General features: G+C 57.2%; 8 protein-coding genes across 8 annotated transcripts; 3 read left to right on the top strand and 5 right to left on the bottom strand.

Annotated features, from left to right (window-relative positions):
• Positions 1-310: 310 nt before the first annotated feature.
• On the bottom strand, positions 311-1,093 carry VDAG_09332 (triosephosphate isomerase; the record flags this gene model as incomplete). The annotated part of the gene is made up of 1 exon (XM_009655634.1): positions 311-1,093. The coding sequence occupies one exon, from the start codon at positions 1,091-1,093 to the stop codon at positions 311-313; it is 783 nt and encodes a 260-aa protein (XP_009653929.1).
• Positions 1,094-1,589: 496 nt separating this feature from the next.
• VDAG_09331 (dihydroxyacetone kinase) lies at positions 1,590-3,447 on the bottom strand (the record flags this gene model as incomplete). Its single annotated transcript, XM_009655633.1, has 1 exon — positions 1,590-3,447. One exon carries the CDS (start codon positions 3,445-3,447, stop codon positions 1,648-1,650), a length of 1,800 nt encoding a protein of 599 aa, XP_009653928.1. The 3' UTR covers positions 1,590-1,647.
• Positions 3,448-4,068: 621 nt separating this feature from the next.
• Positions 4,069-4,758, top strand: VDAG_09330 (ribose-5-phosphate isomerase B). Its single transcript, XM_009655632.1, has 2 exons — positions 4,069-4,206; positions 4,276-4,758. Exons 1-2 carry the CDS (start codon positions 4,159-4,161, stop codon positions 4,708-4,710), a joined length of 483 nt encoding a protein of 160 aa, XP_009653927.1. The 5' UTR covers positions 4,069-4,158; the 3' UTR covers positions 4,711-4,758.
• Positions 4,730-6,755, bottom strand: VDAG_09329 (urg3; the record flags this gene model as incomplete). The annotated part of the gene is made up of 4 exons (XM_009655631.1): positions 4,730-5,032; positions 5,089-5,729; positions 5,783-6,275; positions 6,363-6,755. The coding sequence occupies 4 exons, from the start codon at positions 6,753-6,755 to the stop codon at positions 4,949-4,951; spliced, it is 1,611 nt and encodes a 536-aa protein (XP_009653926.1). The 3' UTR covers positions 4,730-4,948.
• Positions 6,756-10,706: 3,951 nt separating this feature from the next.
• VDAG_09328 (mitochondrial import protein) lies at positions 10,707-13,482 on the bottom strand (the record flags this gene model as incomplete). The annotated part of the gene is made up of 5 exons (XM_009655630.1): positions 13,119-13,482; positions 12,922-13,015; positions 12,410-12,516; positions 11,284-12,192; positions 10,707-11,222 (listed from the first exon to the last, which is right to left on the bottom strand). The coding sequence occupies exons 1-5, from the start codon at positions 13,383-13,385 to the stop codon at positions 10,707-10,709; spliced, it is 1,893 nt and encodes a 630-aa protein (XP_009653925.1). The 5' UTR covers positions 13,386-13,482.
• A 383-nt stretch (positions 13,483-13,865) lies between these two features.
• VDAG_09327 (UBX domain-containing protein) lies at positions 13,866-15,217 on the top strand (the record flags this gene model as incomplete). Its single annotated transcript, XM_009655629.1, has 3 exons — positions 13,866-13,943; positions 13,993-14,405; positions 14,458-15,217. 3 exons carry the CDS (start codon positions 13,866-13,868, stop codon positions 15,215-15,217), a joined length of 1,251 nt encoding a protein of 416 aa, XP_009653924.1.
• Positions 15,218-15,590: 373 nt separating this feature from the next.
• Positions 15,591-16,775, bottom strand: VDAG_09326 (GTP-binding protein GTR1; the record flags this gene model as incomplete). The annotated part of the gene is made up of 2 exons (XM_009655628.1): positions 15,591-16,533; positions 16,591-16,775. 2 exons carry the CDS (start codon positions 16,773-16,775, stop codon positions 15,591-15,593), a joined length of 1,128 nt encoding a protein of 375 aa, XP_009653923.1.
• Positions 16,776-18,025: 1,250 nt separating this feature from the next.
• Positions 18,026-19,973, top strand: VDAG_09325 (lactose permease; the record flags this gene model as incomplete). Its single annotated transcript, XM_009655627.1, has 6 exons — positions 18,026-18,224; positions 18,326-18,535; positions 18,595-18,856; positions 18,910-19,502; positions 19,558-19,788; positions 19,852-19,973. The coding sequence occupies 6 exons, from the start codon at positions 18,026-18,028 to the stop codon at positions 19,971-19,973; spliced, it is 1,617 nt and encodes a 538-aa protein (XP_009653922.1).
• Between the last annotated feature and the right edge of the window lie 1,173 nt (positions 19,974-21,146).

The raw sequence follows: 21,146 nt of genomic DNA, 5'->3' as shown, positions 1-21,146 counted from the left end.
GCCATACTTTCAGCGGGTTGGTGTAGATACTGGCTATCGAGTGAAACTGGAGTACGAGCTAGAAAATCGGTTTTCCAAGCCAGCGTGGAGCTGCGAATGCAGCTGGGGTCAATGGCAGCTGACGATATAATCGTCACCAACATGGTGCTCGACCAGCTGCCGTTAAGCAAAGGTCTCACCTTGGCGATGATCCAGCTCTCCTCCATTTGAGGACCTATATCTACATATCTTGAAGAGGAACATAACCAACTACACATTTTCATGATCCACATTCAAAGAAGCCTCACATGTAACCCGGCCCTGAACCCAATCACGCACTCGCCACCTCCTCAACAGTCCTCCAAAACCTATCGACATCATGCCCAAACCGCCCAAGAAACAGCCCGTCCACGCCGCCCTTCAACCTCGCAAACGTCCCCGGCCCCGCGCTACCCCCATACAGAATCCTCACAGGCCCCTCCCGGCCCTGCACGCACGCCATCGCGCGCACCGCCCGCACAACACCAAGCACATGCTCCGCCGCCGCCGGCTCCGCAGCGCCAATGGCCCAGACGGGCTCATACGCCAGCACGACCTCAGCCGCCGGCGGCACGGCCGCCAGCACGCTCTCGACCTGCGGCCGCAGGGCCTCGGCGGCGGCCTGGGTCCCCGCCTCATCACCAGCGGCCAGGGGCCTGTCGAGCTCGCCGACGCACACGAGCGGGATGAGGCCGTTGCGGGCGGCGGCGGCGGCCTTGGCGGCCGTGGATGCGTCCGTCTCGCCGAAGAGGCGGCGGCGCTCGGCGTGGCCCAGCTCGACGATGCGGACGCCGAGCTCGGCGAGGGAGGCGGGCGAGACCTCGCCCGTGTAGGCACCCGCGTCTTCGGCGTAGCAGTCTTGGGCGCCGAGGAGCAGAGGGGCTGTGCCGGTCTGGGTGACGGCGGCGGGCAGCGAGAGGAAGTCGGGGATCAGGAAGATGTCGATGGCGTGGGGTCCTGGGCATGTGGCGAGGCGGGGCAGCAGTGCGTCGAGGTATTCTTTGGTGCGGGAGGGGGAGAAGTACATCTTGGTGGAGAGGCCGATGAGGCGGCGGCGGGGAGTGACGGTGTCCATTGTGACTTGCTAGGTGTGTAAAGTGTGTGATGATGCTTGGATGATGAAGTTCCTTTGGTGGCCGAGTCGACAGGAGGTGGGTATGACCGTGTGAGCTCGTGAAGTTGCTTCCGCCTCTGACGAAAGCAGGATCGGAAGTGCGCTGAGAGATGCTACTTCCGTCAGCCGGATCACCTGGGCTAGTATTCAAATACAATCCAATAACACAGAAGAGCCGAACGTCCCAAGATGGCTGAGCAGGTAGATGAACGTTTCGACAGGTAGAGAGGAAGCCGAAGAGGTGGAACCCCATGGCTCGGATGTCCTGATATGGACCAAGGTGAGTGACGGGTGGAGGGCTTACCGAACCACACCGAGGCTCACCGACGGATCGCCCCTTTTCGCCCCTTGCCGCCCCGATCAGATCACATCTTCCCATCTATCGTCCCCATAATAGTGATCCAGAAAGCTGCAGCAATCACGCGGGGTTGCCCAATTCAGGATGACAAGAGAATATGCGTAAAGCGTATGGTAATATTCGCTGCCGTTACCAATCATGACCACGGGGGCCTAGACTAAGCCATCCCCGCGAGGAGCCCCTCCACCGTGACCCTCGCCGCCCACGCGCCCGGGTCGGGTGGAATCTCCCTGCCCTCGTCTCCAGACCCGACGCCAACATAGGTCGCCCTACCCAGCCGCGGCTTCATGCCCTTGGTCGACTCGGCGCCGCCCACGGCACCCTCCACGCCCGCCGTGAAACCCCCGACGGCCATGCCCTCGGCAAAGGGAATGAGGGCGTCCATGATGGTGCGGTCTCCCACCTTGGCTGGCGTGTACCGCCTGAGGTTTTGGAGCGCCGTCGTCAGCGCGCCCGCCCAGAGGGCCTCCTGACCCAGCGTCCGTGCGATGGCCGCGTCCCGCTGCATTGCGACGCGCAGCGACACGAAAAAGATGCCGAGCACGCCGCCGAGCGTGCCGCCAATCTTGGACTCGACGATATCCTCGAGCTCGACAAGCACGCGGCCCACGGACCCAGACCGCGCCACGCCCGCGTCGAGCGCCGCCAGCAGCGACACGGCCACCGTCTTGACCGTCTCGCCACAGTCACCGTCGCCCATGACCGTGTCCCAGCGCGTGAGGTCCGGCTCGGACGCCACGAGTGCCTCACACGCCGTGCGCAGCATGGCCTCTAGCCTGCTGGGCTCAACCATGACGTCTTGTGCCTCGTCCAAGGCGGCGGCCCGCCTGCTCTTCTCCTCCTCGTCCGCCTGCGATGGCGCCGTGACAATCTGCTCGCCGCGCTTCCGCCTCTGCGACTGCAGTCCCGTCATCGACTCCCAGTACGTGCCCGTATGCGCGTCGGCGAATCCGCGGATCTGCTCGACCCTGTACGAGCAGTTTCGCGCCGCGGCCGATACGTTGATGACCGACACGCTAAACGCCGGCGCGTTGAGCGATGTCTCGAGGAACCCGGCAAAGACACGCACGGGCTCCATGCGCCACTCTGCCGCCAGCTGGTCGAGAAGCTCGTCGACGAGCGCGCCCATCTCGAGGTGTGACATGCCGCCAAAGTTGCTGACGAGCAGGAATGTCTCGTCGCCTGGCGCAAAATGGACGTAGCCGCGCTCCGGGTCCGACTCGTCGAGGCAGTACGTGAGGACCTTGCGCACGAGCTCCTCCGGGGACGGCGGCGGCGAGAGTTTCTGATATCCGGGCTCGTTATGAGGACCTGTGCCGATCTCGACTTCATCGGCGAGCAGCGCACCGTGCTCCGTCCGGCCGGGAACGTGGCAGTGGTCGAGGGACGCCGCGATTGAGACAATTTGCTCCGAAAAGGCGACACCGAGGTCGTACACTTGATCCAGCGAGCCACCTGCGCCGGCGGCACCACCCATGACCTTGAGGACGCCAAGTTGACCAGCAAGACCGCGTCGCCCGACCAGGCTGCCCCTCTTGCCGACCGAGACATCGTCGCCACATATGATCATGCGGCAGTCATGGCCTCTTGCGCGCGCCTTTTCATTGGCAAGGCCAAAGTGCAGGCAGTCACCAGTGTAATTCGTGATGACGAGAATGGTGCCTTTGTCGGAAGGAACTTGTTCGATGGCGGATAGAATTTGCCGGGTGCTAGGGCTTGCAAAGATGTCGCCCGCTACTGATGCCGACAGCAGGTTCGTGCCCACGTAGCCTGACCAGGCTGGTTCATGGCCAGAGCCGCCGCCACTGATGACGCTGACCTTGGACTTGTCAAATCTCGTATCGAAAACGACGCGGTTCGCCTCGTCGAGAGCCAGCGAGGGGTTGTAAGAGATGATGCCTCGCAGAGCTTTGTTCACAAGCCCATCAGGTGAGTCGAAAAGATGACGTTTCGACATGTCGAGATGCTATGATAGAAAAACGGCAGGGATTTCGAGACGGAGGAAGTATATTTGCTGGAGAAATTTGAACCACAGCTGGCGTTCAGGCCGTGGTATAAGTGCTTAGTTTTCTGCGAAGCGCCAAGTTCGATGGCGAAGAGCCTCAACATCATTTTGGCTGATCCATTGCCGAACAGCGGAGGTCCTAATTTTGCATCCGCGACAACCGATAACCTGTCGGCACCAGTCAAGCCAATGGACCAGGGATTTCCACGACGGGAATGCCGCAGCATCGCTTTTGGGGATACCGGCTTGTGGCAAGACATTCGCAGGCGGCGTTCCCTGGGCGTACCAACGCGTTGGTCGTGTTGGTAAGTAGACCCAGTCCGTCCAGCCCCAGAACTCGGACCAACAAGGCAATCTAGACCCCCTTAGACCATTCCATCCGCGGGGTTCATGACAAGCCTTGAGGTCAGGTGTCGGATGAGAGTGTGCGGAGGATGGAGCTGGGTCATATGGGGAACGGACTTCCCAAAGCGGTAATCCGTTGGACTTGGTGGTGCTGTGTTCGAGCCACACGGGGCAACTCGAGGTCAGATAGATATCCCACACTCTGGACACTCCCAAGGAGCAAAGGTTGGAGCAGAGACAAATTCCCCCCAGTATTCGCTTTAGGGTTCTCGGGAAAAAAAAAAGAAACCGCCCAATACCTCAAAACCTACCAATATCATGGCTGTTCTGTCCGAGTCCAAGTTGAGAATCGCCATCGGCTGCGACGTGAGTTCTTGACCCCTAAAGTCCACTCGCACATTTGAGGTGGATGATTGCTCACAGCAATAACCCCAGGACGCTGGCGTTCACTACAAGGACAGGATCAAGCAAGACTTCGAAAAAGACCCTCGGGTAGAACTCATCGAAGACGTGGGAAGCTATACAGGTGACGACAAGACGGCTTATCCCCACCGGGCCGCATCTGCAGCAAAGCTTGTGGCGGATGGCACCTGTGACCGGGCGCTGCTCATCTGCGGTACAGGGCTTGGCGTAGCCATTACAGCAAACAAAATCAAGGGCGTACGAGCAGTGACAGCGCACGACAGTTTCTCGGTCGAGCGAGCTGTCTTGAGCAACAACGCCCAGGTGCTATGTATGGGCGAGAGGGTCGTGGGATTAGAGCTGGCGAGGCGGCTGGCCAAGGAGTGGTTGGGGTACAGGTTCGATCCGCAGAGCGCAAGTGCTGCCAAGGTGGATGCTATCGTGGCGCTGGAGAGCGATTCCGACTGAAACAAAAACAAAGTGAATCGATTAATACAGACTTGAGTATTGATGCATCGGTATTTCTGAGCCAAGCGTACTGTGATGGAATTAGCAAGGCTATGGAATCAAACGAACGCAGCCTCCCCCGGTCCCATTATGTGTGAGCCGTTTTTTTCACGCAACCCATCATGAATAGCCCCCATCCATTGTCGTGATTCCCAAAAAGTCATACACCGTCCAAGGCATTTACGCTTCTTCCGCGTGTCTAAAAGACGGTGCCGTCGCTGTCAATAAGAATGGGCGGCTCCTTGGTATTTGGCCTGCTGACCTCCGCAATTTCGCGGCCACCCTGTAACGCAGTCAGCATGTTTTGTCGGTTTTGCGAAACTGGGCTTATTTTTTTACCTTCCAGCTGCCGGCCTCAAGTAGCTGCGCCAATGTCAACTCGTTCCCGCCGAGATCATTCCTCAGGCTCTTGTTCACCTCGATGAGCAATTTGTCCAAGAGTCCCACCGTCACGCCGCGCCATTCAACGATCACGTCGTCGCTCGGCTCAAACATGGGAGCAACCTCAACACCCTTCACCCCAGTCCTGCGACAATAGTCGGCGTAATTCTGTAACCCGCGCTCTGCGTCGTCCGGCTTTAGGGTTAGCACCCCTGTATCCACAAAGAGCCCACCGTTGCGGTACTCTGGCAGGCCGGTCAGAAGTTCGACGCCCGCAAAGTGTATACGGAGAAGCGACTGCATGGGCTGCATGAGACTGTAACACAGCCACTGGGTCAGCTTGTGGAAGGGTAGGATTGACTCCCATGCTGCTGTCGGTGACTGGCCCGAGGACGGGAATGGCGAAAATGTGTTGGTAGGAGAGGACGTTTGAGGCATGCTGCTGCAAGGCCAGGCATCACCTAGGGAGATGCCATTGATGGCGGTGCGTGAAGGTGGCCAGATGGGCGCGAGACCATTCATCAGGACGTTCCAGAGCGTGGGTAGAGCGACAATCGGCATGGAAGAGGCTTGAGTGGAAGGATGAGACAGCAAATAATCTAGCAATTGTTAGTGATCGTTACTTTGACCCAGGCTCTCCTGGTCGACATACCAACCATACGGCCAGGGCGGCCGTCTCTTCCGAAGAATTCTGGTTTCTTCTCGAGAGCATCGGCAAGTCTGATGAGAAGCTGCGTGCGACCCTCTACGCCTGCCATCTCGTTTCCGGGCTTGGATTGCAGGCCGGCCGCCAGTTTCTCGGGCGTCAAGGTGAGAAGACCATCGGTATCCACCTGATATTTATTGGACTTGTCGCTTGAGAACATGCCACTCTTGAACATTTCCAAGCTTGCAACGGCAATGCCTTCTGACCGCCTATACATGCGGTTGTTCTCTGTGCTCTTGTAGCTCCACTGCGTGCCTGCGCCGGCGTCGAGCAAAACGCTGACTAGGAAAAGGTCTACCATGCGTCGGCACTTTTCCGTATTGTCAATATCGTCGGGGAACGTGGACAAGAGATGCGCGATACGGTCACGACCGCCAACGCAGAAATGCTGGTGCCGGCCGTGGCTCGGGATCGAGGTGAACGGGGCATCAAAGTCGCGCTGCAGCACGATACCGCCCGGTTAGCATGCGATGCGATGTAACTGGGTTTTGCTTCGGGGTTGTGTTCTTGCTGGTCCTCAACGCACCTTGATGATACACGAAACAAAGCTCACAACGTCGGGGAACTTGTTCAAGTCGACATCGAAATGGTTCAGTTCATTGCGCAGGGCCTTGTCCGTGACAATTCTGCTCCTCTCGCGCACGGCGCCGAGGCTTCGGAGGTAGCCCGCAGGATCCAATTGAGGGTCGGGAGGTCGCGGTAGGTCGATCTTGGGGATCGACACCGGAGAGAAAGGCGTCAAGGGCGTGTTAGGGTTGGTATTGCCCCCAGAAACTCTGCCGAAGCCGCCACGAGTGGTCCCAGGCGGTGATTTAAGGCTTGAGGCGCCAGAGTGAACACTGACGTCGGAGGTGTTGATCGACGGCTTGGCGTTGGCTGTCACCCTGGGAACTTTCTCCTTACGGGAGAAGAGACCCATCGTGGTTGGTGGTGGTCTTGAGGTCGGAGGTCGGCGGCGGTGGGGGTTATACAGCGGTGATGCTGGCTGATAAGACGTGGATGGTGTAAGGCGGGGTCTTTGGGGGAACCGCGTCGAGGTGGTGGTGGTGCTGTCGGCAGGCCAAGGCAACGGATCTGTTGCACAGAGGCTGAACGGGCGAAGGCTCCTCGGTCGATATCAAGAACCTCGGTGAAGAGGGTTGAAAAGTGAAGAAAAAGGGTTGAGTGAGGGACGGCGTCCGAGGTTCAGCTGGCGAAGGGTAGGCCAGAACAAGCCGGGTCGGACCAGGTCAACACGGTAATTTTAAAGGCTGCGGGGAACTGGGGGTCGTTGTCCACGGGCCCTAGTTTACGGCCGCCGTAGATCCAGATCAGGGATCGAGGCAGAAGCAAAGAGACTGGCTTTTTTTCGGAGGGTCTCGAGAGTGGCCTGTTCGCTGTTAGCTGCAAATCTCGTTGGACACAAACAGGCGCGCGCTTGATCCGTCGTATGTGTGCCGGTGAAATTGTTCTTAGACGTCTCCCAGATGAGACGGCAGTTTGTACTTGGCCGTCTGATCTGCACTGTCCGGGAAGGTCGAGCGGATTGGATTTGGGGTCGCGGGTGCTTAGTGCGAGTAACTGACTCTTTACTAAACAGACAAAGGGTCTGTCGTCCTGCAACTAGTGGGACAAGTAGCGTGCTAGCAGCCAGCTAGGCGTACGTAGCACAGCAGACTGGCGTGACTAGATTGATAAGGTGATTCACGGCGTGCGTAGACAAATGGACCGGCGCTGTCCAGAACTCGTTCCTTCGGAATTTTCCTCTAGGGGGGGTCCGTCGCCGTTGAGTAAGTCTACGTGCCCGAGCGGGCTATCGGACGCTGGGCGTTGTTGGGCGGGTGTATCGTTTTAGCTTTCGGAGAAGGAAGAAATACTGCCTAGCTATTTGTGTATATCGGCCAGGAACAAGAGAGTCTGGTCGGTGATCGCGCGCAGAGCAGCCAATAGTTCTGCTTGGGGCAATGCAGCGCGGGAAGATGCGTCTGTCGGAAGAAGCCTGTTTGTCGAGGGCCGATTGGGGGTCAAAGCCAGGCGAATTGCGGCAGGATGAGACAGCAGACGTCAATTAACCACTATCCAAGGGAATTTGGGGGGAAAGAGGAAAAAGAAAAGCAGACGGAGGGAAGAAACGAGACAGCGATTTGAAGAGTGTGAGCTGGTTTGCATGAGGACACTGGAGAGCGACACGAAATGGTAGGAGTCCAACACTAACGACAGCCCCTCGATCTCTTGCAACCGAGCAAGGAAGGGGGCGTAGAGTAACCAGGTACCTACCTAGGTATCTAAGGTACCTACCTAGCGAACCTACCAAACTGCCTAGAACCTGGTCGATAGGAACGGCAGCAGCAGCGGCAGCGGCAGCAGCAACGGCAGGGTAAAGACCGCCTGCTGAAAGGAAGGAAGGTATGTTTGCTGCAAAGACGCGAGAGTGCAAAGACGCGAGAGTGCAAAGACGCGAGAGTGCAAAGACGCGAGGGAAAGGACAAGGAGTCAATGGAGCCCATGTGAGGCAATTGCCCTGGGGCCTTGGGGACGTTCCTACTGCTGCAGTGCGTGGTGCAGCTTTCCTGTAACATGAACGCCGCCAGCGTGGCAGGTGCTGATCTGGTGCAGCTTCTCTGGCAAGCCATGCCTGTCTTCCATTGGTAAGGTAGGTAGCTAGGTACCTGCTGTAGGTAGCTAGGTACCTGCTGTAGGTACCTGGGCAGGTACTCCTCGCACACTGGCATATGCTTTCTCGCGGCAACTACCATCCATTGGTCTTCTTCAAATCCCAGACACTGTTCTGCCAAGGTACCTACCTACCTACCTTAGGTTGATACGACAATCGACATTGGAATAACTGATTGCATCCAGTAGGCTCTGAACCACTTCATTTGCTATTCCAGCTTCGGCTTTGTCCTTGGTCTTCGAAGCTGCTCAACACCTGCACCAAATCCCATGAAAGAGCCAGCACTGCGCGCTCACAGCCCGCACGCCATCACTGTCGACATTGGCCGGGGAATGGTGGGCAACAACTGTCCCATCCCCGTCCTGGCGCGACCGAACGAAATTAATTACGGACCCCGGAAGGGGTTCCCGTGTAGACTCGCCCGCCTGCAATCGCCTTTCGAGACTGCTCGGGTACCTAGGTAGGTAGGTAGGTAGGTAGACAGAGATCGTTGGTCTGTCCTTGTTCGCAAGGTTCTGCAGTCTTTTATATCGCTTATTCTAGTTCGAAGGCTCTACAATGAGTGCGACAACGGCAACGTGTCTCTGTCTGAAAGACCAACCACCAACTCAGAGACAGTACAAGCGTGTGAGACCAAAAACGACCCTCACTGTCAGGCCTGCCACGCCTTCGATCCTTCATCGACCCTCTTTCTCGATCAGACACACAGAACACGGGCTATATGAAAGGCCGACTCCGTGGTCGTGGTCCTGGCGACGTCGCATCGAAAAGGGGGGGCCAAGCCAGGTTCGCCCCGGCGCACTGCAGCTCTACCATGTACATGCAAGGGGACGGGAGACAGTGCGTCTCTGGTGCTGCTCACGCCCAGCGTCAACGAATACCGTCGCCCGCTAAGGCGTACCCTGGTGTACACTGCATCCTCAATCCTTGGAGCACCCCTTACTACCTGCAGCATCCTGTGGCCTCGACGTTGACAACCTTCCAGAAGACGATTCATGACAGTCCCAGGTCGGTCGTCGCCTCCGACGTTACTAACGCCACGGTCGCTGCTAGGCGATTTCTGCTCCGCTTCTTCGGGCGTGGCAACGATATATCGAACATGGCCGGCAGGCCATGTCCTGCAGCCAAGCCAATCAAACATCGGTGCACGGCTTGCGATGACAGGTTCTCAAGCCAACAAGCAGTCTCGCCCTTCGCATCGTTGAATGGGCGAGCCAAGATGCATCTGCAGTACTGTGTATACAGTACTTCGGGGTGCGGACATCACTTGTTGGCTGCACCAACAGGAGTAATATTGCAGGAGGGTCTTCGGGCTTGTTAGCTCGGGATTTCCCAAGCTCAGGCCATTCTGCAATCCGACTATCCGTGGTCTGGTCGGGTTGCTCGGTCGAGGACTGCCTTGAGGCTTCATTCGGCGCTGCGGATCGAATTGTGAGAACCGACTGGATTCTCAATAAGTGATCCACCGATCGAGACCAGGGACGAACACCCGGTGCCTGCGCCAGAAGCCAGTGCCTCGCATACATGCACACGACATCCCGGAACATCTCGCCTGGGAACGGCTCCAGCCAAGGTACATGTAGTAGCGTAACCTCGGAGCTTGAACCACACTCCGCGATCTGACTGAGGAGACATGTCACCGTGCCATCTAGATGACCTGTCGTCTTGTTGACGACTCATTTGTCACGCCACTTTACGTTGACGACTGGAACGATCCTCCAAATTTTTTACCATCCTGTCACTGGCGGACTCACCTGGCCCCAGGTCTCGTGCGGAGCTCTGGAGACGCACATGTACTTCGTATGCAAGACGATATGCACGAGTGAGCTTGGACAGCACACGACCCGGACAGCCGTTGTCCTTTGGTTGGCGAACGCGTTTCCATGCCTGTCCACATGTTTCCTCTCCGAAGTCCTGTTGCCTCACTCTGCCCCGGTCAGTTATTGGGGTGAATGTCGCCGACGGGGTGTTTCTCCCGCAATGTGATCTGAGCGCTGGTGTGCATGCATGCTGCAGCTTTTGATGTTTATGATATTCCCTTCCAACACCGAACCATGCTGTGTTCTTTTTGGTGTTACAAATGTTTCTTGTGCAGCCTCCGCGTAGACAACCAAAGCGGCCAATGGCCGACCGCTGCTATCTCCATGTACATGCGAATCTTGCCAAGAACCCTTTTCTCTTATGTAGTGTACATTGCTTGCGACCGTTGCCGTCAACCTACTTCGCTCTCCTCTTCAAATCAGACTTGAAGCGCCTCTTGTCCTCTTCGGCGCGCTTCTCCTCCCATGACTTGTTGCTCTTCTCGGCCTGCTCCTGCCGAGCCTGGTCGACAAAGGAGCCCATGCCACCCTTGGCTCCGTGGACGGTCTGCTTCAGGTCTGCGACGGCGCCGCTGAAGACGTTCTTGGGCTTCTCCTCTACAGCCGTCACATCGATGGTGTTGGCATCCGTGGAGCCCGTGCGCTTGGTGGGCGGGTAGAACATGGCGCCGCTAATGCGAGAGGTCGAGGCGGGGAGAACGGGCCTGACGAGCTCAGGGAGGCCGGTGGCGCGTCGGAAGGCCGGGTTCTGGAAGAGGAGGTTCTGGCCCCAGCCGACGAGGGTCGAGCAGAGGAAGTAGAACTGGACGGCGGCGGGGAGCCAAATTGTGAAAATGAGCGACAGGGGAACGAAGATGTACATCATGAGCTTCATCTGGGCCTGCTGCTGGACGGGAGCAAACTTTGTACCGGACTGTCTCGGATGTCAGCTACCTCTATTCGACCCTTGGGACGGGAGCGACGGTGAACGTTACCTTGAGCATGGCGACCATGGCGATGGGCGCGGCGACGGGCAGGATAAAGAAGGGGTCAGACACGGACAGGTCGTCGAACCACAAGAGGCCGCCGTTCTCCAGCGACGGAACGGGAATCTTGGCCATGTTGTTGAGCACGATGAAGAGACCGTAGCTGAAGGGGATCTGAACGAGGCCCCAGAGGGCGGCAAACGGGTTGACGCCCTCGCGCTTGTGGATGTGGTTGATGGACTGACGGGCGTCCATCATGGCCGACTTGTCGCCGCTCTTCATCGAGTCCTGCATCTTTTGCTTCAGCGCCGCGTACTGGGCGTTGCCCTGGAGCTGCTGCATTTTGGCGGACCCCTGCTGGGCGTTGAGTGTGGGCTTCAGCAGAAGCAGGCGCAGGAGGAGGACGGTGCTACCGATCGTGGCCCACCAGGGCAGACCAGTGTAGATGTACACATGCTCGAGGATCCATTGCATGCAACTGGAGGGGCCGTAGCCAAAGTCGAGGCCGATGGCCTTGAGGTAGCCAATCTGCTCGGGCATCTGGGCAATGGTGGTGTCGGTGAGGAGCTCGAAGGTCGAGGCATCGGTGACAGGAGTGGGTGCCGACGCGACGCCCTCGGCGAAAGAAGGGGTGGTAGAGGCAACGGCAGCTTCGGGAGGGGGGATCGATGCTGTCGTGGCGGCAGGGGCCGTTGTGTCGACGGCGGCGACCTCGGGGGTCGTAGCCGGTGCTGGTGTGGCCTCAGTCTTGGGGCCCCGGGACCACAGGGAGAGTGTTCGGGTGGAAGAAAGCGAGCCGGCGACGACAGTGGTGCGGACAAGACCTGGCGTCTTTCCTGTTGGCCTCAGCCCCGACCATGATGTGCTGGCGATGCGTGAAGTGGTGCCAAACTGTCGACCATTGGAAAACCTGGAGGTCTGCTCATGTCAGGGGGGAAGTCAGAAGATTAATTGATGGATTTCTCTCACGGTCTGTGCCTGAAGGTACGCCCTACCCGTGGAGAGCGAACGAAGTGCTCCTCTGCTAGGCAACATGTTGTTGATCTGAGGCCGTATGTCAGGCTGGATGCAGGGTCAACGTTAAGGCTTCGCGAGTTCGAGGCTCCAGATTTTTTTGGTAACGCGCCGGGAGAACCTCGGTGGAGTCGCCGACACCGCTGATGCGCTCGGGAAATGGGTCAATGTGCACGACCAAGATGACAGCCGTGACATGGTAATCTGACTGAAGAAATCCATTCCACTCTGCAATCTGTCATTCGATATAATTATTCATAATGGATTTTTTGGGGGCTATGTATCCCTGAGACGCATTCCGAGTTTGGTTCTTGCGGATCGTATCCATCTGCCCGACGCTCTGAGCCACTAGCCTGTACCGCCGTGGCTTGCCCTTCTACAATGTTACAAAAGACGCCTTTGCTGCAATGTGATCTATCGCGCAGCCTGGTTGGCGTGGTGAACTGCATGATTGCGCATCCGTGTTCCCGCGTGCGGCTTTTAGCTCGCAGATATATATTCATAACACCATCCTCGATGCACCCATTGCGACTCGCAGTGTTGTAGGACCCTCTCTGTCAAAGCTGCGAGTGCTCATAGGCTTTTGGTCGATGTCGTCTTGGCCTTAATCCCACCCACCAAGTCATTCCAGACTCGTCAGGTCGTCCAGCTCCGTTCGCGGTGTGCGCTTCTCGCGAATCTCGAGGCCGGGGCCAATGGCATGGGCACGGCGCGTCGTGGGAAATACCTTGACTACAGTTAGCATTGAGCCAGAAACTCTCGTTGATTACTTGTGAATCATCGACGCGGAGTGTATTATGATTCCTCCCGAGCGATTGGGGCGTCCGTACCTTGGTGCCTCCCCATCCTAACCGAAACGCGGCCTCGTGGGCAAACAACTCTCCGAAACCCAGCATCATGCCATTGATAAACGGCAAGAAAAGGTTGATGGCAGCACCTCGCAACAGGGACCACACCGTGGGTGGCTTGTAGAGAATAACGGGGGAGGAAGACGAGGGAGGGGACGCAGAGAGGTCCTCGCCCTGCGAGTACTGTTCACTGTCGGATCGAATGGTGACGCCAGACTCGGCCAGAGGGTTCGCGAATTCGTCCGCCATGATGGGCCGTCTGGGGATAAGGTTACAGAGGCAAGGTCGAAGGCCGGCACGATGGTAGTGGTTGGCAGTCGTTGGAGGCACCGTGTTGACCGACTGTGGCCGGGAAGCTCTCTCGTCAAGCCGAGCACAAGCCGGGGTAGATGCATCACCACGAAGATGAAGGATGACATAATCACGGAGTTCGGTGGCAGACTGATCCGGGTTATGGTGGGGTAACAACGGCATTGTTGGGTCCATGCTCCCTCCCCACGTCACCCGCGCCCGCCTGGAGCTCCAGTGAAGGCCATCTAGAAGGTACGATCGATCACAACAGTGGTGCCTTGCTTCCGACATATTTCTTCCTTTACATTGACTCTTTCGGAACACCAGAACACCAAGACTCGATACTAGCCAACAAAGCCAACGCATTGTCGAGCAAAGGCGCGACTGAATTGCTTCATCCTAAGCTCACCCCACCGCCACCTGTCGTTTCCTTCCACCATGTCCGGCCAGGATGATACCGCGCGGGCGCAAGCTCTCCAGGAACTCCATCAATTGACTGGTTATTCGGAGGAAAGGGTAAGACGCGAACTTATTGCGTCGTGAGCACTCAATCTGACGTACCCAGTGCATCGGCCTCCTTGAAGCTGCCGACTGGGACTTTGGCCAGGCCGCCCAAGCTTTCTACCTCGACCAAGACCGTGAAGACGAGCCCTCCAGCGCACCCTCTGTCCCTGACAACTACACGGGCCCGCGGACCCTCGACGGACGTCCCGCTCCCGAGTCTCAGCGTCGTGCGCCCGCTCCCGCCAAGAAAACACAGAAGCGGAAGGGCGTTGCAACCCTGGGGTCTTTGGGCGGCGGAGGACAGCATGATGACGATGACGATGACGACGATACGGATGATGTGGATGAAGGCCGCAACCCGCGCGATCTGTTTGCTGGTGGCGAGAAGTCAGGGCTTGCTGTTCAAGACCCCACGAACCAGGGCGACGGGGGACCAATGAAGATCATCAACGATATTCTGGCCAAGGCGAAGGCGTACGTGACTACCATTGACCGTATGCCGAAGCAAATGCTTACAACCGTCTAGGAACGCTGCCAAGTCAGGCTCAAATTCCGAGGCAGCTGCCGGTCCTTCTCGCGCCCCCAATACGTTCCGTGGAGCCGGTCGTTCGCTTGGCGGTGACGGTGTCGAGAGCCGTACAATCCCCGATCCCAATGCTGCTGAGGACAACGATGCTTCGAACGAGGAGCCGCAAGAGCGCTCTCTCCATCTCTGGAGAGATGGTTTCAGTATCGATGATGGTGAGCTGCACCGCTTTGACGACCCTGCCAACGCGGCCGACCTTGCGCAGATCCGCGCCGGCCGTGCTCCACTCCATCTCATGAACGTTCGATATGACCAGCCTGTCGACGTCAAGCTCCACCAACACGAAGAGAACTACCGCCGTCTTCCCCAGACTTACAAGCCTTTCGGTGGAGCCGGTCAGCGGCTTGGCAGTGAAGTACCTGGCGACGGGAACGCATCTGCTGCTCCGGCTGCTGCTCCAGCTCCTGCCGCTGCTGCCTCGACATCGTCAGCACCCTCGACAACCGTCGATGAGAGTCTCCCGACTCTAACATTGCGCATACAGTTGCCTGACGGCAGCAGGCTTCCCGCCCGGTTCAACACGACCCAGACTCTCGACGATGTCTACGGCTTCGTCTCGCGTGCTTCCACAGACGTGGCAGCACGGCCCTGGGTTCTGGCCACAACGTTCCCCAATAAGGAGCACACGGACCGTAGTCTGGTCTTGGGCGAAATGCCCGAGTTTAAGAAAGGCGGCACAGCTGTCGTCAAGTGGGCTTAACTATTACATGATACGACATTGCGACATGACAGACATTGACACGGCGTTTTGAGAAGGCTGAGCGGCACGCTCGCGCGGCTGGCAGCTGATGGTTAGCTCTCAGCCTAGGCCACGATTTGGTATGGGCAGGTAGATCAGTTAAGCAATTAGACTCAACGAAGAGTCTCATTGTACCCCACCAGTCCAGATGTCGAGTGAGAAAGCGCTGCTGTTCGCGGTGAGCTTATTCTTCTTGTATGTTCTTATCTATTCGATGTGACATTGGTATCATTTAACTCCATCAAACGCCATCCCATCCTATCCCTTCCCTTCCCATCCACCCAGTCCGTCCCCACATCCCGCCCAATCCGTCTCTTCCCCACAGATCCGCGCCCTAGGAAGCCACGCCCTGCGCTGCCAGCGTCGCGGGCCCGTCGAGGAACTTGAAGTGCTCAATGGCAATCTGGCAGTTCAGCATGGCGGCGTTGAAGCGCGCCTCGCCCGGCGGCAGCACGACCATGAGGTACGTGTTGGTCGTGAACTTCAGGATGAACAGGTTGAAGCGCAGGCCGGCCTTGTGCTCCATGCGGACAAACTGCTCGGCGTTGCGCGGCGTGCCGGTGAAGCGGCTGATGCTCTGCTTGAAGTGCTTCATAATGTTGGACATGCGCTCGAGGCGGTCCTCGGTCGGGTTGCGCAGGCCCTCCGGGGAGGTCCAGGAGGAGACGGCGAGGAAGGAGGTGCGCTCGAAGAGGAGCAGCTCCTCGGCCTCGATGGCGGTGCCGAGGTTGGCGAGGTTGCGCTCGATGGTCGCGAGGTTGGGGACGAGGTCGTGGATGATGGAGGCCCAGGCCTTGTAGAGGGACTGGTCCCAGATGGAGGTCGCAAAGGGGGTGATGTCGGGCGTCGCGGCGGCGCTGGCGAGGGGGCTCGTGTCGGTCGGGGAGGCGTCGTCGGCCGCGGCGGCGGAGAAGCCTATGCTATGGGCGTACTCGGCCGTCTTCTGGCGCACGATGCGGACGCGCTCGTCGTAGACGGACTCGCGGTGGGCGGGGACGACGAGGTCCATCTTGTGGATGAGGACGTAGATGCGGGCCTGCGGAGAGAACTGGAGGAGGGCGGAGAGGATGGACACGTAGGTGGCGAGGTCGCGGTCGACGTCGCGAGACTCAATGTCGAAAACGTAGATGAGGACGCCGACGTTGGAGAAGACGTGGACGCGCTGCTGCGAAAGATAGTTTTCCATAAAGGCCTCTTGGCCGCCGCAGTCCCACAGGTTGAGGGTCAGGTTGCCGAGGAACTTGACGTGCGAGAGATCAATGTCAATGGTGGCGCCTCTGCAAGTAAATTATCAGCACAAGGTCCACCGGAACTACCATGGCGCAAAGACTGACAGCCTGCGTGTGTCGCGTGCGATGTAGTTGCTGAAAATGATGCTGCGCATGCTGGACTTCCCTGAGCCACTCTTGCCCATGAGGAGGACCTTCTTCTTCTTGGGCTTCTTGACCTCATTCTTGGTGGCATTTGCCACAGGAAGGCCGGATTGGCTGTCGCCATAGTTGACACCGTGGTCAGCCATTGTGTGGGGGAGTGTGGTTGGGACAAGCTCTGGAGCCGCAGTCTTGGTGGTGAGGCACGAGAGCTAGACTTCGCTGCGGCGGGGGAGATCCAAGCTGCGTTGGACGAATGACGCCGGTGTGGGGCGCCTCTCAGTGAGTTCCGGGGGGTTCTCGGAACAATGTGTTACCGTTTCCGCCGTGTCGGCCCCACACCGGCTTCAACATCAATGCCACCCACACGGTTTCTTAGCCTTCTTTTACATCCCAGGATCAATATTAGGGAGGGGAAGAACCCGTGCGGAGTACCGCGGAGATTCCTCTCCACTTGGCCGTGTCTCTAACATATGGCCCACTGGCAGTACCCTCTCGGCTTCCGATCTGTCCCTGCCCTGGTACCTAAGGTACCTCAGGAATTACACAAACTGTGCGGTCAGGCGAGCAGTCAGGAACCAGCCCAACTGTCAGATGCCAGGGGTTGTTTCCTCATTCGGGCCCATTACGACCTGATACGGTCCGGCAGACCGTAAGCACAACAGTGAACACGACGGGATTCACACGGACCAAAGTCGGAGGCACGAGACGGAGGTCCGCCACAAGTTGGGGAACCTAGGAATCACCCCGAACTGGCAACTCGGCAGACACAAGCTCAGTGCCGGGGAGGAAAGCCACAACGTCAAAGCCAGGCTGTTCTCGGCAGTCTTGCCTACCTCGCAGGATCATGGCCAGTGCAATCCGTGGTCTGTTGACCATGCCAAACCTGCAGACAAACGGCGCAGAACAGTGCAGGTTTCTCATGGTCCAATGCCACCACGGCACTCCTCCAATGGGAAACTGGCCCGGAAGGATTCCAGGCGAGCGTAACGGGAGATCCTCGGCACTTGACGAGACTCTGGCCTGATATGGGCATGGCGGGCCACAGTGTGAACTTGCAAGCGTTGCGGCTCGCGCCGGGTTGCAGGTCCGTATGGTGCCCTCACATACCTTTTTGGGACGTGCCTTGACTCCAGATGCTGCTTGGGGTCAGGCTCTGTCGTGCTTCGCGGGGTAACCTGGGGAAAGAATGGCAGACGAAAGACATTGGGGATCTATCTGCATGTTCGCGGTACAATGATGATAAATAGGACGGGGCATCGCATCAACCCGAGTTCGTGTCTCTCACCCTCATTCTCGACGCACTCTACCTCCTCTCCCATACCACTGCCCTGGCTGGTGGTCCGCTCGAGGTTGATCTGAGCCAACATCTTCGTCCTGTCTTGCCGAACCCGCCACCATGGGGATCAACACCGGCAGCTCTGCCGACCCCATTGTCACTCGGCTCGTAGCCGAGGACAAGGTGCCTTTTTGGAGGAAGCCAAACCTTCGAATTATGTACATTTGGCTGTTCCTCTGTTGCATGGGTGTCGAGATGACCTCTGGTTTTGACTCGCAGCTCATCAACACGCTGCAGTTCTCTCCCAACTTCAACAAATGTAAGTCACCGCAAGATGCCGCCTGGGCAAGAAGCTGCTTGCCGCAAGACGCTGCTTGCAGCAATACGCGAACATGATAAAACCCTGACTGACCGATGCAGACTTTGGCGATGGCTACCTGAATGAGGACGGGAAGCCTGCCATAGAGCCCAGCATGTTGGGATTCATCTCGTCCTGCTACCAACTTGGATCCATCGTGGGTGTACCGATTGCCCCTTGGTTCAACCAGAAGTACGGCAGGCGGTGGTCTATCATGACGGGCTCCATCATCATGGTCATCGGTGCTCTTCTGCAGGGTTTCTCTCAACACAGTATGCATCCCATCCATTCCATGCGAAGTCCCTGAGCTGACGAGTCTTTCTCTCTTCAGTTGGCATGTACATCATCTCCCGCATGCTGCTCGGTCTCGGCATTGTATTCGCCATCATTTCGGGTGCCGCTATGATTGCCGAGCTCGGCCACCCCAAGGAGCGTCCCGTCCTGACATCCCTCTTCAACGCGAGTTGGTACATCGGCTCCATCATCGCCTGCGCCATCTCGCTGGCGACCGTTGAGATCAAATCACACTGGAGCTGGCGCATTCCATCGCTGCTTCAAATCTGTCCCTCCGTCCTGCAGATTGCTACGGTTTTGTGAGTTGACGACACAGCTGCTCGTGCATCGCTCGTTGCTTACCCGCATACAGCCTGCTGCCCGAGAGTCCGCGATACCTTATCAGTCATGACCGAGACGATGAAGCCTACGCAATCCTCATTAAGTACCACGCAGAGGGTGACGTCAACTCCGAGCTCGTCAGGGCTGAGATGGCTCAAATGAAGGCTACCATCGCCTTGGAGATGCAGCACTCCAAACAATCATGGTGGGACCTGTTCAGAACAGCCGGCATGCGACGCCGTGTGCTCATCACCGTCTTCATTGGCTTATTCACGCAAATGTCTGGAAACACCCTGCTGTCGTACTATGCAAACCTCCTTTTCGATATGATGGGATTCACCAGCACCTACGCCAAGTCGAGAATCAACATTGCCAACCAGTGCTGGGGCTTCATGAACTCGACCATCATCGCCCTCATCATCACGCGCTTCAGGAGACGGTGGATGTACATGATTTCTGCCACTGGCATGCTCCTCGTCTTCATTAGCATGACCATTTCCTTCGAGCGCCTCCGCTATGCCAAGGACAACGGCTTCAAGAACCAGCCGGCCCAGTATGCGGCTCTGTTCTTCTATTTCGCTTACTCGCCGTGCTACAACATGGGCAACAATGCATTGACCTACAGTGAGTTTTCTCTCGGAGCGAACGCCAACATGTGCACTTCACTGACATTGTCCAGCCTATCTCGTTGAGCTCTGGCCCTACGCTCAGCGCACCATGGGTATCGGTGTCCAGCAGATCTTCGGCAAGGCCGGCGGCTTCTTCTCCACCAACGTCAACCCCCTCGCTCTTACTGAGCTCGACTGGAAGTATTTTGCTATTTACTGCGCTTGGATCTTCTTCGAGCTCGCCTTCATCTATTTCATGTATCCCGAGACGTACAACCGCACCCTCGAGGAGCTAGCCTTCTGTAAGTGACCCCGGGCTACGATATGTCTGTCTCGTTTTTCCAGCGGGCTAACGTGTGATACAGTGTTCGAGGATAAGACGAACTATGACCAGGCCGCTGCAGCCGTCACGAAGCAGCTTGATGCACCGGATGTTCAGCAGGTAGAGAGTCGTGAAGTAAGAGAGCCCCCCAAGTCGCTGGCTTAAATGTGGAACAAAATTGGGTGGAAACATGATGTCTTCTGCTGTTATGCCATTCAGCGCATATGATTGCTTTTAGCTCGACATACGCCATTCGTTCAGATACCTTTGAGACGAGAATTGAAAACACGTGGAAACATGCAATTCTTGACAGCGTTCCGCATTGCTTGTATCGCTCCCGTGGAAAGGACTTCTTGTTGAGCCGTTTACTTGCTCGACGTCCTCAGCCAGATCTCTACCTCTAGCTTTGGCTTACACCTCTAACTTGATAGCCCACGGTCAACCAGATACGTAGGATATGTGATGCCAGAATGGCGCAGGTGCCTCTTAGGGCAACAATGAAATCTGTACATAGGACATCCAATCTGGCCACCTGTCTGTTCAGAGGCGCAGATGTAACTAACTTCGAAAAACAGGAAGTCGTTCATGGGTGCCTGGAGGTCAATTCCAATGTGGCCCTTAGTCTAGGATGGCTTACTATGGCACATTTCTCGTCTTTCCCAACGCGAATCTTGAAACCCCTCAATTTCATCCAATTTACCTAAAGAACCAACTACGAATACGTTCCTATTCCATAAGTTGCATGATTCACGCACTTCACGTGTTGATACCATTTGTCGCAATCGCGCCTGTGGCTCTTTCGGCTCCAACATTTTCTGTTTCTCGTGAGATGCCCCAAAAACACAGGAAGTCTCAGCTAGCTAACTTTTATCTTCTCAGTGACGTATGGCAGGCTTTACGACGATGGCAATCGATCGTTGAGCAACGTCACATGCTGGAACCCGAATGTCCCTAGCCTCTTTCTTGACCACGACGAATGGCTCGTCCAGAAAAACGCAGCGCCGGGGATACTTGCCATGCCTACCATTGGCGGCTGGGATCACGCCGACTGTATATCCAGCAGGATGCTTGAGTGGAACGAAGGAGAACAAGCCAGGCTGCTTCTTGCCATCGATTATTCGAAGGCGGGTTTCGTCACTTCATTCGAAAGAATGAGTTCACTGACCGAGGGGAAAGCGGAAGAGCTAAAGACCGTGATGATGAATGCTACCCGGGTTTGACAAGGTGCCCTACAGTGCCGGTGGCTCTCACCCGCATTTCAATCTCCTTTCAGGAGGTTTCAAGACAAGCAGACAACGACGCAGTGAATTCGCGGTCCGTGTTACTCGTTGAAAAGCT

The sequence above is a fragment of the Verticillium dahliae genome, genomic scaffold, assembly GCF_000150675.1.
Source record: "Verticillium dahliae VdLs.17 supercont1.25 genomic scaffold, whole genome shotgun sequence".
Lineage (NCBI taxonomy): Eukaryota > Fungi > Ascomycota > Sordariomycetes > Glomerellales > Plectosphaerellaceae > Verticillium > Verticillium dahliae.
The sequence above is the reverse complement of the archived record's forward strand: the minus strand, read 5'-3'. Positions and strand labels throughout refer to the sequence as shown.

What these genes read in the sequence shown, in the direction of transcription:
- VDAG_09330 (XM_009655632.1), top strand. Translation starts at nt 4,159, where the DNA reads ATGGCTGTTCTGTCCGAGTCCAAGTTGAGAATCGCCATCGGCTGCGAC. An exon ending in GAATCGCCATCGGCTGCGAC is followed by an intron (nt 4,207 to 4,275) that starts GTGAGTTCTTGA and finishes CAATAACCCCAG; the next exon opens with GACGCTGGCGTTCACTACAA.